We start from the raw sequence: 19,552 nt of genomic DNA on the forward strand, positions 1-19,552 counted from the left end.
TTTTTTATCAGATGTATTTGGGGAAAAAGGGCTTGAGGGGGGACCAGTTGCCCTCCGATCACTTTCAACTCATAAAATGGCACTAGAACTCCCAATTTCCAATCGAATGTGCCCTCTTTGAAGTTTATACGACGACCCCTTCTATATAAAGTGACTCTGCGAAAAAAATAAATGGAGTGTGAGGGAAGGTTAGCTGCCGTCCGATCACTTTTGATTCTTAAAAAGTGAATTACAACTTTCAATTTCCAATCAAATGAGCCTTCTATGAAGTTTATACGAGCATCCTTTCCATAACAACCATATATGCCCCCAGGGCATAACTCACAACGCCTACCCCCAGGCCTTAGGGGGTTGTGTCGACACCGGAGTTTTTGTTATCTGAACTTTGATCTATTTTTAACAAAATGTCTATCTCAAAATTTTGATCTGATGCATTTAGGGCCAGGAGGGGGGGGGGGGGGCTAGTTGCCCACCGAACTCTTTTGACTATAAAAAAGTGAACAAGAACTTTCAATTTTCAATCAAATTAGCCCTCTCCAAATTTTATACGAGCATCCCTTACATAAGAACTATACATGCCCCCAAAACATTACTTACAACGCCTGCCTCCGGGGCCTGGGGGGTTGCGTCGACACAGGAGTTTGCCTTATCTGGCATTTGAACTATTTTTAAGGAAATGGCTAGTTTAGAAATTTTATCGGATGGGCTTGGGGAAAAAAGGGTGTGTCGGGGGGGGGGGGCTAGTTGCCCTTAGATATATTTTGACTCCTAAAAAGTGAACTAGAAGTTTCAATTTCCAATTAAATGAGCCCTTTCTGAAGTTTATACGAGCATCCCTTTTATAAGAACCATATACGCCCCTAGGACAACACTTACAACACCTCAAAACAGCCCCTGGATGCTGTTTTGACACTGGGGTTTTTGTTATCTAATTTTGGAACAATTTTCAAAAAACTGGCTATCTCAAAATTTGTAGCGGATGGGTTTTTGGACAAATGGGCATAGGGGGAGGGGGCTAGGGGCCCTCCGATCTCTTTTGACTCTTAAAAATTGAACTAGAACTTTCAATTTAAATTCAAATCAGCCCTCTCTGAAGTTTATACGATCATCCCTTCCATAGAAACCATATATGCCTCCAGGGCATAACTGGCAACGCCTGCCCCGGGCCCTTTGTGGTTGTGTCGACACCGGATTTTTTTTTATCTGACCTTTGAACTATTTTAAAAAAATAGCTATCTCAAAATTTTTATCGGATGCACCTGGGGGAAAAGGGGCGTGGGGAGATAGTTGCCCTCGGATCTTTTTTAACTCTTAAAAACTCAACTAGAACTTTCAATTTCCAATCAAATGAGCCCTATCTAAAGTTTATACGAGCATCCCTTCCACAACAGCTGGATATACCCCAAGCATAATTTATAATACCTTCCCCAGGCCCTAAAGGGTTGTGTCGACCCCAGAGTTTTCGTTATATGATATTTTAACCATTTAAAAAAAAATGGCTCGCTCAAAGGTCTTATTGGATGGGTTTGTATAAAATATGATGTGGAGAGGGGGGAGGGCTAGTTGCCCTCAGATCTCTTTTGATTCATAAAAAGTGAACGAGAACTTTCAATTTCCAATAATAAGAGTCCTCTCCAAAGTTTTATACGAGCATCCCTTCCATAAGAACTATAAATGCCCCCAGAGCATTACTTACAACGCCTGCCTCCGGGCCCTGGCGGTTGCATCAACCCCGGAGTTTTCATTATATAATCTTTGAACTATTTAAAAAAATGACTATCTCAAAGTTCTTATGGGATGGGACTGAGGAAAAAAGGGCATGGAGGAGGGATAGTTGCCCTTCGATATCTTTTGACTCTTTAACGGTGAACCAGAACGTTCAATTTTCAATCAAATGAACCCCTCCAAAGTTTATACGAGCATACCTTCTATAATAACCATATATACCTCAGAGCAATACTTACAACGAATGCCCCATATCCCGGAAGGTTGCGTTGATACAGCAGCTTTTCTTATTCACCTTTTAACTAATTTTAACGAAATGGCCATACGTAAAGGAGTTTTTGTTATATGATCTTTGGACTATTTTTAACAAAATCGCTACCTCAATTTTTTATCAGATGTATTTGGGGAAAAGCACTTGAGGAGGGGCTAGTTGCCTGCTGATCACTTTTAACTCATAAAATGGCACTAGAACTCTCAATGGCACTCAATGGAACTCAATGGCACTAGAACTCTCAAAATTTGTAGCGGATGGGTTTGGAGAAAAAGGACATGATGGGGGGAGGGGGCTAGGGGTCCTGCGATCTCTTTTAACTCTTAAAAATTTAGCTAGAACTTTAAATTTCAATTCAAATCAGCTCTCTCTGAAGTTTATACGAGCATCCCTTCCATAGAAACCATATATGACACCAGGGCATAACTGGCAACGCCTGCCCCGGGCCCTTTGTGGTTGTGTCGACACCGGAGTTTTTTATCTGACCTTTGAACTATTTTTAACAAAATAGCTATCTCAAAATTTTTATTGGATGCATTTTGGGGAAAAGGGGCGTGGGGAGACAGTTGTCCTCTGATATTATTTGACTCTTAAAAACTGAACTAGAAATTTCAATTTCTAATCAAATGAGCCCTCTCTGAAGTTTATACGAGCATCCCTTCCACAAAGGCATAATTTATGATGCCTACCTCGGGCCCTGAAGGGTAATGTCGACCCCAGAGTTTTCGTTATATGATCTTCAAACCATTTTGAAAAAATGGCTCTCTCAAAGTTCTTACTGGATGGGTTTGAGGAAAATAAGGAGTAGAGAGGGGGAGGGCTAGTTGCCCTCAGATCTCTTTTGATTCTTAAAAAGTGAACGAGAAATTTCAATTTCCAGTCATATGAGCCCTCTCCTAAGTTTATACGAGCATACCTTCCATAATAACTATAAATGCCCCCAGAGCATTACTTACAATGCCTGCCTCCGGATCCTGGGAGGTTGTGTTCAACCCCGGAGTTTTCATTATATAATCTTTGAACTATTTAAAAAAATGACTATCTCAAAGTTCTTTTCGGATGGGTTTGAGGAAAAAAGGGCATGGAGGGGGGACTAGTTGCCCTCCGATATCTTTTGACTCTTTAAGACTGAACCAGAACGTTCGATTTCAAATCAAATGAGCCCTCTCCGAAGTTTATACGAGCCTACCTTCCATAATAACCATAAAAGCCCCAGAGCATTACTTACAATGCCTGCCCCATATCCCGGAAGGTTGCGTCGACAAAGGAGCTTTTCTTATTTGACATTTGAACCAATTTTAACAAAATGGCCATAAGTAAAGGAGTTTTTGTCATATGATCTTTGGACTATTTTTAACAAAATGGCTACCTCAATTTTGTTATCAGATACATTTAGGGAAAAAAGGCTTGAGGGGGAGGGGGCTAGTTGCCCTCCGATCACTTTTAACTCATAAAATGGCTCTAGAATTCTCATTTTCCAATCGAATGAGCCCTCATTGAAGTTTATACTACGACCCCTTCTATATAAAGTGACTCTGGTAAAAAAATAAATAGAGTGGGGGGGGGGGAGGCTAGCTGCCATCCGATCAGTTTTATCTGATGCATTTGGGGCCAGGAGGGGGGGGGGCTAGTTGCCCTCCGATCGCCTTTGACTCTTAAAAGTGAACAAGAACTTTCAATTTCCAATCAAATTAGCCCTCTCCAAAGTTTATACGAGCACCCCTTCCATAAGAATTATACGTGCCCCCAGAATATTACTTACAACGCCTGCGTCTGGGCCCTGGGGGGTTGCGTCGACACAGGGGTTTTCCTTATCTGACCTTTGAACTATTTTTAATGAAATGGCTATTTCAAAAATTTTATCGGATGGGCTTGGGGAAAAAAGGGTATGTCGGGGGGGGGGGGGCTAGTTGCCCTTAGATATATTTTGACTCCTGAAAAGTGAACTAGAAGTTTCAATTTTTCAATCAAATGAGCCCTCTCTGAAGTTTATACGAGCATCCCTTTCATAAGAACCATATACGCCCCAAGGACAACACTTACAACGCCTACCCCCTAGCCCCTGGGGGCTGTTTTGACACTGGGGTTTTTGTTATCTAATTTTTAAACAATTTTCAAAAACTGGCTATCTCAAAATTTGTAGCGGATGGGTTTTGGGAAAAAAGGGCGTGAGGGGAGGGGGGGCTAGTTGCCCTCCGATCTCTTTTGATCATTAAAAAGTGAGCTCGAACTTTCAATTTCCAATCAAATGAGCCCTCTCTGAAGTTTATGCGAGCATCCCTTTCATAAGAACTATATATGCCCCAGGGCTTAACTTACAACGTCTAATTCCGGACCCTGGGGGATGGTGTCGACACCTGAGTTTTTGTTATATGACTTTTGAACAATTTTTAAATTAATGGCTATCTCAAAATTTTTATCGTATGCATTTGGGGAAAAAGGGGCGTGGGAGGGGGTTAGTTGCCCTTTAATCTCTTTTGACTTTCAAAAACTGAACTAGAACTTTCAGTTTCAAATCAAATGAGCCCTCTCTGAAGTGTTTACGAACATCCCTTCAATAAGAACAATACATTCACCCAGGGCATAACTTACAACGCCAGCCCTCGGGCTCTTGGGACTGTGTCAACCCGGAGTTTTTGTTATATAGTATTTGAACTATTTTAAAAAAAAGGCTATCTTAAAGTTCTTATCTGATGGATTTGAGGAAAAAATGGCGTGGAGGGGGGGGCGAGGTGCCCTCCAATCTCTTTTGACTCTTAAAAAGTGAACTAGAACTTTCAATTTCCAATCAAATGAGACCTCTTTAAAGTTTATAGAGCATCCCTTCCATAAGAACCATATCAGCCCCAGGGCATAACTTACAACGCCTGCCCCAGGGTCCTGGGGGGCTGTGTCGACACTGGAAATTTTGTTATATGATCTTTGAACTATTTTAAAAAAATAGCTATCTCTAAATTTTTATGGGATGCATTTGGAAAAAAAACCTTGAGTGGGGGGGGGGCTGGGGCCCCTCCAATATCTTTTGATGCTTAAAAGTTAACAGGAACTTTCAATGTCTGATCGGATGAACCCTCTCTGAGATTTATACGGGTAGACCTTCCACTAGAACTGTATATGCCACCCAGACATAACTTGTAACCCTTGCCCTGAAGACTAAGGGAGCAGTGTCCTGCTCAAAGATATAATTTCCAGAACTTTCAACTACGTTGAACAAAATGGCTATCTCAAAATTTTGATTGGATGTGTTTGGGGAAATGGTGGGCTTGGGAGAGGTGTTAGTTGCCTCCAATCCCTTTGGACTATTAAAAAGGGCACTAGCCATTTAATTTTCCATCGAATGAGCCCTTTTTGAAGTTTCTACGACAAAGCTTTCTATAAAAACCTTATATGCCCGCAGGGCACACCTGCCCACCCTTGCCCAGAGGGCTGTGGGGGGGGGGGGTGTCATCCTCAAAGACTAAATTTTCAGAATTTTCAACTACATTGAACAAAATGGCTATCTAAAAATTTTGATTGGATGTGTTTGGGGAAAAGAAGGGCGTGAAAGGGGAGTTAATTGCCCTCCAATCACTTTTGACTAATTTCCAATCGAATGAGCCCTTTTTGAAGTTTCTAGGACAAACTTCCTATAAAAAGCTTATATGCCCCCAGGACATAACTTACAACCCTTGCCCTGAGGGCTGTTGGGGGAGTTTCCTCCTCAAAAACATAGTTTCTATATGGAAACCAACTACGTAGAACAAAATGGCTATCTCAAAATTTTGAGATAAAAAAAAAATTTGAGGGCGAACAAAAAAAAACACCGAGTTAATAGCCTTTTAAGCTTCTATCAGGTGAATAAACACAAAATTCTAACACAAAATTAATTCTGTTATGTTAACACAACATAAAATTCTGAATGATCGATTCTTCTTCGAAAGAGTGTTCTCTTTTGCTTTAAATATCTTTTATATATATTTTAGCCGCCCATGTTTTCAAATCAAACTGTAAGAAAATGACATCATTTCCATTTTCTTGAAGGCCACTGCCAATCTCTATTACAAAGTAAAAGTTTAGAAAAGATTATTTATGTGTTCAACTGTTAGTTCCCCAAACATAACCATAAAGCTGGATAACTCATGAACTAGCCAACATAGGTGGATACATTATAGGAGTGAAATTGACGCACATTTAGGTTGTCTATCGTTGTGTCGTAGGCGGTTTTTCTTGTGTGAAACACCCATATGCAGATGGCTATTGGATATGTAGAATATTAAAATTAGGAAAGGCTTTCTGGTCTTGTCGTTTTTCTTTAACAACATAATTATGCAACCTTTTGATTGCACATTTTGCCACACAAGGTAATACGCAAGGCCCATGTGTTTTTCTAAAGGAAATACAAGTAAAAAAAAATTATAAAGAGTAAGAAGCATAGTTTTGACTGATCAGTGGCAGAAATCACCATAGTACATCTCAACTAGATAAAGAGGAGTGATAAAAATACAATTTCGCACAACTTTAGTGCCAATAACGTATCTTGAGGCTAAGATTATAGCAAAAACTATCAAGAGATGTATTTCTTTTCCTTAGATAAAAATTATTCACTTTGAACATTGTATATGATAGTGTGAAAAATACTCCATTTCCATAGGGTACACCCAGTCTGGCACTATAGTAGCCCATTGCCTTTAAAGCTGTACTTTAGTTTTTTTTAAGCCAAATCAGCGCATAGCAATTTGTGTCATCCTTGATTTTGCTACTGATTTCTAGTTCCTCAACAATAATTTGGAGGGTCAAGTATTAATAGCCAACAAATAATATCTACTCACTATAAAATGGTAGATATTCTTTTCAAAGAATTAGACTAAATTCTTGATTTTTCATAAAAAAAGGCACTTCGCACATACATGCTTGCACATACACACGCATATGCTTGCCTTTGACATTTATGATCGTGTTGCAACTCAGAAATTATCGTTAAATGTAGGATTATGTATGACAACAGTGCCAATAATTTATCCCTTGTACTGTCTCTGTTTCTATGAAAGTGTAAAAAACTAAAAAATAGTATCGACTAGACTCGGCTAGGAAGAAAACTAGAGTCTGGAGAGGGGGGGGGGCAAACTACGCTGGGAGATTCAGTTACCCCCCCCCATCCCTGCCCCATAGAAAATTACGCCTCTGCACAGACAATACTAAAATCCCTTTACTATTAGCTTTTTCACGTTTTCATCCTTTTTTTCATTCTTAAATTAAATTTACGGCTGTTGTCAGAAAAATCAGTAAATTATGAACTATTTTTAGGTTTAAAAACATGGAAAATTAGACCCCAAAAATTCCAATATTTCCAACAATTCCAACAGACCTGCTAAAAATTGGAGTAAAGAAGATAGATTCCACTTAGTTTTTGTTAAGTTTAACTGGAATGTATGATTTTGTGTTTTGAAGTTATTAGCTTCCCAAAAACTCAACAGAAAATAAGGATTTTGGGAATAAGCTATTCTGCTGAGTCTGTTAGTCCGTTATTAGATAAGATACACACTTGGACAGATGTTTCCCTTAACGGATGCTAGATTTGATAAGAATTACATTAAAAAAATATATAAATATCCACGAGATTCATTGCTGGCACATAAGGCGCCGCATCGAAGTTTCAGTTGCTGAGTCGTTTTAACATGGATAAGCAGCAAACCTGCTTACACATGTTCCGCCTACCTTACTAAGGTAGAGCTCGATCCCTCGAATCCGTATTGCCAAGCCCAATCTCAATCCACATTGTTACGACAAGGTTAAGAAATATATAAGACAGTATTAACAGAAAACACTTGGAAACAAATTAATACCAAACAATGAAAAATATGCTTTTCGCACAAATTTCTCGTCATTCAATGTTTCTGTTTCTCTAGGTGCAAGTTCGGCGTTTATATAAACGATGAATACAGCAAAATAATTGATCAATTATCAAATTACCTTTTCAACTGACCGATGTTAACATATTATGCTTCTTCCTTGGCTCTTTACAATTCAGACCTGTTAGGCCCAATTATTGATAACTAACTTGAATGATATGTTACTTATTTACAGTATAATTTAGTAAAAATATTATTTTCCGCTCAATGCATAATGCCCTGTTTGAATGGAGGAACGTGTATTGGACATTATCGGTGTTCATGTAAGCCAGGCTATACAGAAACCCAGACAGAAGCATAACATATTAACATCGATCAAGTAAAAAGGCAAATTCGTTAATTGATTGATTATTTGGCTGAATTCATCGTTTACTAAAATGCTGAGTTTGCACTAGAGAAACAGAAACTTGAGAAACTAGAGAAACAGGGCACCTGCCCCTCCCAAACCTTGGTTTGAGCCTCCCCCCCCGACTCCAGTTTTCCCCCAGCTGAAATTTAGTTTCTTCAAAAGTCTTGCCAAACTAAGATACGCCTGCATAATTCAATTACTCGGCTGAATATATAAATCACATCTGGTTTCCTCTAGTCTTAAAATTATACTTGTACAAATAAAGCGGACAATTGTTCCCAACTTTTGTCTACTAACACTGTTGTATCTTTTGTGTTAATCATTTGACTGGTTGAAAATTGCAATCAAACAGCAAGTTCCCATCTCATATAATATAAAACTTTATTTCATGAACCTTAAGCTCTGAATAGTAAATCAAAAGTTTCATATTTGCCCAGTTGAGTATTGTTGAACTTGGCAAACTACATATGAGATACATAACCGGTGCTGTAGTAGTGAAAAATTTTGATTCTATTGACAAATTCAAAATAACAGTTTACTATTAAGACTAATTTATATAATAGTTACTATACCTGAATTAGCTAGAATTGTCAATCTCATCCCACTTTACAGTTTTGAACGTGTTTTTAATTTTTGTTTACTATGGGCCGTAGTTCGTCCTTTAGAAGGTTGCAGCTACCGCGGCAACCACGATGTGACTATAATTTGGTCCAATTAAATTCAACTTAAGTGGAACTGTAGTCTGACTCGTGTATAAGGCATATGTGCGAAGCCTTTTTTTATGAAAACTGAAGAATTTAGTCAAAATCTTTGAAAATAATATTTTTGAAAGGAATATCTTCTGCTTTACAGCGGGTAGATATCACTGGCCAGTTATTAATACTTAAACCTGCAATTTCTTGTTGAGGAACTAGAAATCAGTAGCAGAATCGAGGATGAAACAATTTATTATGCACTGATTTTGCTTGACAAAACTCAAGTATAGTACTAATCTCTTGAGGTTCTGCCTTTGGCTGGGAGTGCTACGCGCGGTTGAGAGCAAACCATCCAACGTATCCCGTGTTTTTCCCTAGGTTTCTCTAGGTACCCATTTAAAGCTGGGTGAACTTTTGGCTTGTCTTACAATGAAATGCAACTAAATCTCGACCCAAACCAGTTAATAGCCACCACCGAGACTCGAACCAACAACCCTTCGCTTGCAAATATGGAGTGTCAACCATTCGGCCAGGAGCGGACACAACATTTAACACAGCCATTAAATTTAATTTTACATTATGTCAATTCAGCCATGGTTGTGCCAACACAACAATTAAGGAGTCAACCTGTGCTAGCGTTATGTTACGACAAACTTGGTATTTCTGGTTGGCTCAAGTGACTCTCCAGATGAGTAGTACCAACATGATAAGAAGGCTGATTCATTATAATAAGGACTACTGTGCAGACTATCACAGATTTCAATTTATGCGTTGTAAACTTGTCTTGCTTAGTTCTGAATTTTTCAGCTTGATAAAATGACTCTGGTTATATAAAATGAATGACTTCATTACTGGCTTGAAATTTTACACAGAAGAACCAATCAGGTGGAATGTAGCTTTTCTTTGTTTTTAATGGCGTAAAATTTCTCACCAAACTTTGAGACTTTAAAAAGCGGACATTGGCTTCCCTTTATGGCATAGACTTTTAGGAATAGTGTGATTGGCTTAAGAAATTACATAACAGATGTAAATTATTGGAAGTTAAGCACATTTTATACCACAAAATTATAGGAGAGTAATTTCTCTTTTTCTCTTTGTTTAAACTATGATCTGAAACAGAAGGAAACTGACTGGTTCTTTCACACAGTGCCGTATGACTAATTGCACTAGCGTTACTAAGGATAGAAAATGACGTGTATAGTGTGAAACGGCTTTAAATTATACAACCTTTATGCATTATAAGTTCTGAATCTTTCAGTTCGCTAAAGTGGCTCTGAGGACAAGTATTACAGCAATGTATAAGGCCTTATTCCTTGGCATAAGAAGAATAATGCCAATTAATACAACCACTAAGGTATGCTATGTAAACCTACGCAAACCTTAAGTTATAATAAAATGTCAATCTTTCCGTTCGTTGAAGTAATTCCTCGGACGTAACGTACTTAGAAATACTTACGATACTGGCATCGATCCCCAGTATATCCTGATGGGCATTTGCAGCGGCTGCGTCCCACACATAGTCCTCCATTTTGACATTTTCTTTGACAATATGCGCCACAAGATGCCACACCAGACCAGTCACCTGTTTCATCGCATTCTAGAACTGAGCCATCTATTGGGCGGTATCCTACAAATGAAATATAATTTTTCTTTTTCTGAACTTGAATATTATCCTAAAATGATTTGAGAGCGAAGAATCAAGGTAAATAGGCTCTGAGACCACAATGGTTATGAATGATATACGGAAAAACTAGGGATTCAAAAAAAAAATTAGAGATACGAAATGACAAAATAAAACGAGGATAATTTTTAGCTAGGGAATAAAGAAAAAAGGAAACATTACAGAAAAGATCTCAGTTAAGCCTTTTCAGTGCTAAAAAAATATTTGCATACACTATAATACACAAAGAAATACAGATTTGAAAGTATCTACAAAAGCAGAAAAGTGACAAAAAAATAAAATAAAAAAATACATGAAAAAAGAGCGTTCGAAAATTTGACAGGGTAGGAATTCTGTTAATGGACACAGATACAGCCTGTTTTTTGGTTCAATTTCAATTCAGACAACTAATTTACCTTTTTTCTAATGAAGAGGCACGTGTTCCGGATTTAATTTTTCAAATTATTATAAATAGGGTTTATAAATAGGGTTTATACTTTCCTACAGACTGTGTACACCAAGGTTACTTCATTAGAAATAACGATATGATGTGTGTAATAAGAACATGGAGGGATAACGTAGAATGACTTTACACTGTACACTTTTTGCTTTACTTTTACTATTTACTTTACACTTTACACTTTTATTTAACTTTTACTTTTTAGTTTAAACTTTACAGATTCGTCTATTGAGAGCTAATGACAGTGTAGCCTTTTTTCCCAATCTTGATACGGGTGTTATCGATATAACATTTATAACAGGAAAATAGGACTCTACACTGAGTCGTTTCTAAAACCGAAAAAAACATTCACATTTAAAAATACTTTAAAGGAATTAGGATGATTATGTTCTCCAAAATATATCCCGTTTGTGTGTGATTCTTTCAATTTAGGATAATATTGTAATTATTTCCTTGATGAGGTAAACTTAACAGTTCTTTAATGTCTCTTTTTTGTCTTTAAAAAAAAGAAAAGATGTTTTTTTTTAATTTTCTTAGACAAGAAAATGTCTAAGTACGAGTAATATCATAATTCTGGCTAAGTGAACAGGTGGGTCTAAAACTCAAATAATTCTATGATATAAGTAAATTGTACTTTTAGCTCAAGTCACAACGGTAGGCTTGATAATTGAATTAAAATCAAGTTTTCATCAAGCCATGGCTAATTGGAGAAAAAGCCAAGACAGATAGTCTGAGTGAGAGGCAAATCTGGTATAAGCTTTTTTTAGGATTGTATAAAAATGATGTCATTTCACTTGTTGATAGATAGTCTTTCATCCATCCACCCATCCATTCTAGGGCAGAACTAAGGTAGATAGTCATTGGAGTAAGATATGGATGATCGGGAGGATTTTGGGCTGACTCATGACGAACAATGTCCACTGGACTTGTATGCAAAACGGAGGATTGAATTTGCTTGGACTCATAGGGGAACCAGCGACCTAAACCTAATAGGCTTGACCACTTGTAGATTCAGGCGGATTTCCGTGTTTTAGGATTTACAAATAACCAACAAGTTCCCTGGACTCGTAGGTGAACCAGAAAACCAATAATTTCCAGAATGTTTGCGTAAACGGCACGAATAAACGGCGGGAGTATATATGAATCTCTTATTGATTAACTTTTCGAGAGGCACGCCCGCCTAGAGTCTCAGGCAGGTTGACCAAGTTTTAGAATTGACACAAGACCGTTACGTCACCTGGAATCACAAGCAAACAAGCGTCCAAAGCCTAATAGGGGGCTCGCCTACCTAGAATGCCAGACGAGTGACCGCCCAAAAATACTGTAGGCTTTCATATGAAATATAAATCTTAAACTGTTTGAAACACTCGATTGCGATCAGACACAAAAAACGCAACCGAAATTCTAAATAACTGAATTTTGATACCAGTAGATACATCAAAAGGATTTTATTTTTATGCTGATGTCAGATGGAACGAAGCCAAGTGTTCTAGACGTGGGGATAACCACAGTAGCACTAAGGACAACTCTTACAGCAAACCAATCAAATGTGCACTCTGTGGTTTCGGAAAAGCATCCTTATTACAGTTTCAGCTGTCCGGAAGCGCAAAAGTTACTTGCAGTTAAGAAATGAATCGCGAATTAAGTCTGATTACTTGGAACATTAACGCAAATGTAATCAACAAACTGCCTATCCTCGAAAACCTAATTCGCAATCATAACATTGTATGTCTCCAAGAACATTTCCTGATTAATGAAGGGACTGAACTTTTAAATATCGGTGATTCAATCGATCTTTTTACTGTTGGTGCGAAATCGAGTGGTAGTGGCCGGCCGTCAGGTGGTATCGCAATCCTTGCTTCAAAATCTTTACACGCGACAGTTTTCCAAGTTTCCGATAATTTTCTTGCGATCGAGATTGAACGGACAATAATCTTTTCAGTTTATATGCCTACGGACTACAAATAATCTAGATTAGATTCCAAGTTCGATAGTGCCTGTCGGAAATTAGCAAACGCTATTGCAAACTGTCGTGCCCAAGATTTGTCGTACATTGTTGCCGGAGATATGAATTGTGATTTGTTGAATCCGAAAAACCCTAGATCCCAAGTACTTTCAACTACATGCGCTGGTCTAAACATAATAGAAAATTATCTCGATTTCACGTATGTGCATAACTCTGGGGCAACTTCATCTCTTGATTTTATAATGTGTTCTCATCAAACAGTTCCCCTTTGCCAGTCACATGGTGGATACGTCTATCAGCACATCTGACCACTTACCAGTTAGTTATGTTTTCCCACCTAGTACTTCTTCGAACTACAACCCTGATCTACCCAGTGGAAGAAAATGGCACCAGAAAGTTATGTGGGATAAAATTAATACCCCTTTGTATCAGAATGTATGTGACAGTATTTTTGCAATAATCACTTCCCTTGCGAACTACATCATAAATCTTCTTCAGATGTATGTAGTAATAAACAAGTACTTATCAATATATACTTTAGCGAAATATTTCATGCCCTGTAGTTTGCGGAAATGACTGTAGTACCAATTTGTTGTGTTCGGATTGGCTCGGAAACATCCAGCTGGCCTGATGACTTGGATCTTGTAAATGCGTGTGTGGACGCGAAATTCTGGTTAAGAATGTCGATAGATAATGACCGACCAAGGCATGGTATAGTGAACTCCATCCGATTATATACTAAGCGAAGATTCGCACAAAACCCTCGCGCTATGACATCGTGCTATGATTATTGAATGTGATAGTAAATATATAAAGCAAGAACCCGATCGCATGTGGAAATTCCTAAAAAAGAAGAAACGTAAAGAATCAGTCGATGTTCTGCCCAGTGAGAGTGAGTGGGGTAAATATTTTACGCATGAGTTTTCATCGCCTAATACTTATCTGTAAAATAAATTTTCTATTGAGCTTGATGCAAGTCTTGCGGAATGTGAACGGGAAGTTGGTTTTGTTGTTTCTAATTTGTCAGTCAGTGAGGCACTCTCGAAACTGAAGAAGAAGTTGCCGAGGGGGTAGATAACCTATGCGGATTGCATCTGCAAGCGGGAAGTCAGAACCTTGTCGAGCACCTTTGTCCCCTGTACCAAATGATTTTTAATGCTGGGGTTGTTCCAGACCTATTCTGCACGGGGGTAATTACTCCTGTATTAAAGAAGGGAAAAGACGGGGGGCAGTGTTCTTCTTACCGCCCGATAACTTTTGCGCCTATACTGTGCAAGTTATTTGAATTGCTTGTTGTAAATAGGCTTAGTGCTATATGTGACACGCCGGATAACCAATTTGGTTTCAAGAAGAAAATAAATAGAGAACACACGCATTATTTGATTGCTAATTTGTTGATTAGCGCCGATGATTCAAATGAGACTTTGTATTTTGCAGGTCACGATGTCAACAGCGCTTTTGACTCCGGTGTGCACCCTCAGATATTGTTGTCGGCCCGGAAACGTGGCGTGGATAAGTCTATTATACGCGCGATGAGGAATATGTGTAGTAATTTAACAGCGCATGTAAATGTAACTTATGTTGATGCTCTAACCCTATCTTATAGTCTTAAACCTGTAGAGAAGCGAATACGCCAAGGAGCACTTACTTCCCTACCGCTTTTCAATAATAGTGTTCTTTCATTGCAAGAACCGGTTCAGTCTACATGTATCTTTAGAGGTCTCAATGTTTTGCTGATCGATTATGCCGACGACATTTTGAACGCGAGTAGAACACTTATAGGCATCGAAGAGACTTTCCGTGTTTTGAGTAAGGAGTATGGTAACATAGGTTTTTCTTTCAATCCCCAGATGAGTGAAGTTCTCGTATTTAATAGCCGCGTTAAAGATAGTGTACCAGTTGATGTTATTTTCGGTATTTATACGATTAAGTCTTCGTCTAAGTTTATGTACCTCGGCCTTCCAATATGTAGTAGCCTTAAAAAAACTCATCAGCGCCTTTTTTCACTCCTTGCTGTCTAGACGGGTAGATATTTTGAACCGCTTGTTCATACAAAGTGACATTCAAACGTTCTTTCTTCACGAGAGTACATAACTCTATGCTTTTACCACATGTGATAGCCGTATCTCCGTTTTGGAAACTATTTACCTCGTCTGATTGCTGCAATATTCGTTCTATTTTCTACAGATATGGCAAGTATCTGCTTCGTCTTCCAGTTTGGATGAGGAATTCGAATATATCTCTGAAGTATGGTATAGCCGACCCGCTTATAGCTGTACTGAATCGCCGTGCTCGATTTGCAAAGGCGTTTCAACCAAGCCTCTCTTCATTATATGTCGCAATAACTTAAATTTGTCTTTTTTTGTTTGTCGTAGGAATGATCTTAATCTTGTTTTTCTGTAGTTGAGTTTTCTTTGGATATTTTGTTGTTATTTGATGTTACTTTTTTTTTCTTTTCTTGTACTCTATTTACAACATTTTGTATGTTTAATAATGGGTAATAAAATAGTAGTAATAATAATATATAAGTTTCGTAAAGTTTAGTCTTAACCATCAAAAGTTACAAGCCTGATAAAATTTGCCTTATTTTCGATAAAAGGGGGAAACACCCCGTAAAGGTGATAGAATCTTAATGAAAATTACACCATCAGATTCAGCGTATCAGGAAAACACCCTGTAGAGGTTTGAAGCGCCTATCTGCAAAAATTTGGAATTTTGTAAAGAAAGATCACGGATGCGCGTTTTTTTTTGTTTTTTTTTCCGAAGGTGATCGTATCGATCCAGTAGTCCTAGAATATCGTGAGAGGGTTTATCCGAATGGAAATTAAAATTTCTAGTGCACTTTTTAAGTGACCAAAAAAATTGGAGGGCATCTTGGCCCCCTCCCACGCTCATTTTTTCCCCGAAGTCACCCGATCAAAATTTTGAGAGAGTCATTTTGTTCAACATAGTCGAAAATCTAATAAATATGTCTTTGAGGGTGACTTATTTCTCCACAGTTACCGGGGGAAGGGCTGAAAGTTATGAACTTTGCCCATTGTTCATATTGTATTGCTTATTGGGAAGTATACAGACGTTTTTAGGAGAGATGTTTTCTGGTAGGGGGGGGGGGCGGAGGCGGGGGTTACGTGGGAGGATCTTTCCATGCATGATTTTTCCTTTGGAGAAGGGACATTTCTATGAAGGGTGCGGCAGATTTTCCAGCATTATTTAAAAAACGATCAAAAATTAAATAAAAAACAAGAACGAGGTATTGACTAGGGGGCGAACCCCCTCATATACATAATAATTTCTGTTTGTTTTAAGTTTTAATGGTGCTCCTTACTTTCAGTTGAAAAAGACTTGTTTTTTTTATTTAATTATAATCAGAAGCCACCAGACTGATTGTAAACGTCCCAGAGAAATAAACACTTCAGGCAATAGCCCCACGTCACTTTCATTTGTGATTGGCTAGGTGTTACGGAGACTTACCAATTATATGAAGAATGATTATAGTTATATAAAAGAATAATTATGGTATATCAATTATTATAAAACTATGGTAATAAAACTATGTCACTATGAAATTAGACATAAAATCAACTAGATTTCTCGAGAGTTTTGTTTATACATACCATATGGACAATGTACGATAACTTTATCTCCAATTTTAAATGAACTTCCTTTAATCCTAGCACCATTGGTCACTTCAGGTACACCACATTCCTTTTCTAGAAAAAATGTGATATATAAATTACTATACCAGACAGAAATAAATCCAACTATAACTAGAGAAAATAGAGGAGTAAATAAAAAAAAAACAATAGAAAAGCGTTACTATGTAGATGAGGCAGTAAGGAGGCTTTGAATAAGTGATAGCAGAGGTGGTGCTGGAACTCGGTTGACAAGAATTTTTGCACATGTTTTTTACGGATTTTGGAACTGTTTGTGGTTCAACTTTTAATTTTTCTTTTATTTTACCCAAACAAAACTCAAAGTTTCTACCATTCTGTCTGTTTTTAACTCCTTTTTGCTCGAAACATTACTTACTTATTACTTTGCTAATTCATTAATATTAATTTGTTGATCTAAAACAAAAATCTTTCCAGGGCTCCGTCTCCAAGCTCGTGATTTTTAATATTTTCCTAGAATTCATACAGGATTTACTTGTTACTCACTTTCCTGAAAATCCCCCCCCTAAAGTCAATTCTCATCCCATGTACATGCCCAACACAGCTACTATTAATTTGAGGCAATTGTAAATAAAATTCTATCCTACCTCTTATAAACACTGATAATAATTCTAAAACTGGTTTACAAAGAGTCCTGCCTTCACAAAGAGACTCCCTCAAGGTTAGTCCAACCAAAGGTCCCCTCTCCCTCAAAAAGGCAAAAAGACCTAAATATGCACTCTATACCAATCAATTATCAACTACTCCCTACCCTCCTCATAGCTAAACCTGTGTGCATCTGTGACTTGAGGTCAAACATTTACTCAATTTTAGTAAAATGAATTAATTAAAAATAAAAAAAACCGGAATTTTATATCAATTCCTTTAAGACTAGATGCGGATTACTCTTTCAAGATTAGAAGTTTTCAGGATAACGTCAGAACATATAAAAAAACAGAAAATTTAAAATTCCAAAAATGAAACCAGATGTACAACTACTGATAATGCTAAAAGTCATTGCGGCATCAATCCACCTTGTCAATCCAACTTTGCTCTGTGAAACACTCATCCACCCCACTATGTTAAAAATTTAACATTTACTCCTTTCATAAAGTTCGAGCTCTATACATAGTAATTTCTGGTCGTTTTAAGTTTTAATGTTGCTCCTTACTTTCAGTTGAAAAAAACTTATCTTTTAAATTTAGTCTTAACAGTCAAAGTTGATTACGAACACAGATATATGAGGGTTTAGAGAAATAGTTTGAAAACTACAAATTGGCTGCGAATGGGGAAGGAAAGTGCATATCCGACAGAAAGGAAATGAAAATAAGGAAAGGAATTAGAAAGAAATACTCGAAAAGGCAAATATTTTGTATATTATGGTTTCGATAAAAGTTCACAGAGAAAACAGATTTACGATCATTTCGAAAAATAGTCTGAAAATCCATGAAAATGATGCCAGATCAAAGTGAAAATTTCACCAGTGGGATAACCAATGACATGTTCCATGTAATTCTAGAATCGAGAAAAGCAGCATTATCTACCTTATCTTTAATGCTCTTGGTCCAGATAGCTTCCTCTTTCGAATCGTGATAGGGAGTTAATCCGGACATTTTCTTTTTAGGTTGAAAAGGGGTGCTTTACGGCACGATTTTGCCAACTCAATTTTTTTTTTATCTGACTGGCTGAAAACATTGTGGGAGGGGTCACCCTTCCCCAAATGTGACACATCTATACCAACAACTATAATGCATGATACCAGTTCACCCTTTGCGACCAAAAACACGTCTACTAGGTTTTAACGTCTGAGGCACTTTTAATGGACATATTGTTATCATTATTTTATTTTAATGATATGGCGTCAAACTTTAAGTCAGAACCAAGCAAACTTAAATTGACAGAATTCTGTATTCTAAATAAGGTCTGAAGTACCTTTAAGGTAAGTAAAAAAAGAAAAAAATTCAATAGCTTGGAATCAAACAACATGCCAGAATCAAGAAAATATACGATGAATAGAACATCTTTTTCCAAATAAGCAAGAGAACTAATTTCTTTAGACTTTATCTTACCCTGCTTTGATCACTCAACCCCCAGCCCTCAAAACACGAAAAGAAGAACTATGAGAAATAAAACATATGAATAAATACTATAGGATAAATCAAAAAAACAAAACTAGTTTTTTAATTGAAAGTAGGAAGCAACACTAAAGCATAAAACGAATTGAAATTTCCGTATTTGAGGGGGGTTACTCCCTCTCCAACATCTCGCTGGTTAAACTAAAGCTCTTCAGTGCTTTCAAAACGCTTGTTATCCCAATTCAATGGCCCTTGTGTTCCAGTGGTCATTATTGTTTAGGACAAAATTTAGGACAAAATTTGAATATTTAGTCTAAATTTTTCATGAATAGTAGTTTTGTTGAATAAGTTCTAATAGTAACTTTGCTATAAAATTCTAATAGCTACTGCTGCAACCACGATTGCAGCTACTGCTGCAACCACGATTTTGGGTGGGCAGAGAACCGAGATGATATTATTGTTAAGATGGATGGAAATTTTTGGCGACTTTTCATCTTCTACGCGGTTGAGGCCATCACGATCTCAAAATTAGTTTAGTTAAATGAAGCTTTAAAATAATGTCAAGAACTGTTTTCTGAAATAACAAGGAAGGTATTAGCCCGCAACACCCTTATTAAGGCTTAGTCTGAATTAAGGCAGATTCGAGATTGATTCCTACAAGCCCCCTCCCCCCTCTACATTTTTGAAGGCTCATAGAGGTTGCTTTCCTAGGTTGAAAAGACGGAAAAACTAAAGTGATGACCATAAAAGGTAGTTAAAGTATACGGTATTGGACTTTACAATCACTACCGGCGGTGCTAATGCCCGTTTTTT

At 37.5% G+C, this 19,552-nt stretch overlaps 2 protein-coding genes across 2 annotated transcripts in view; both read right to left on the reverse strand.

The window, feature by feature from the left end:
* LOC148944644 (uncharacterized) overlaps positions 1–19,552 on the reverse strand; it is a 191,446-nt gene that overhangs the window by 76,444 nt on the left and 95,450 nt on the right. The gene's annotated exons all lie outside the window — the stretch shown is intronic.
* Positions 1–19,552, reverse strand: part of LOC148944645 (sushi, von Willebrand factor type A, EGF and pentraxin domain-containing protein 1-like) — a 103,751-nt gene that overhangs the window by 17,728 nt on the left and 66,471 nt on the right. The window contains exons 10-11 of the mRNA XM_089099980.1: positions 16,629–16,724; positions 10,385–10,555 (exon numbers count right to left, since the gene is read on the reverse strand). Coding sequence (XP_088956106.1) covers positions 10,385–10,555; positions 16,629–16,724 — 267 coding nt within the window. The remainder of the gene's footprint in view (positions 1–10,384; positions 10,556–16,628; positions 16,725–19,552) is intronic.

The sequence above is a fragment of the Artemia sp. Qi Xiang Cuo genome, chromosome 14, assembly GCF_049724085.1.
Source record: "Artemia sp. Qi Xiang Cuo chromosome 14, ASM4972408v1, whole genome shotgun sequence".
Taxonomy (NCBI): Eukaryota; Metazoa; Arthropoda; class Branchiopoda; order Anostraca; family Artemiidae; genus Artemia; species Artemia sp. Qi Xiang Cuo.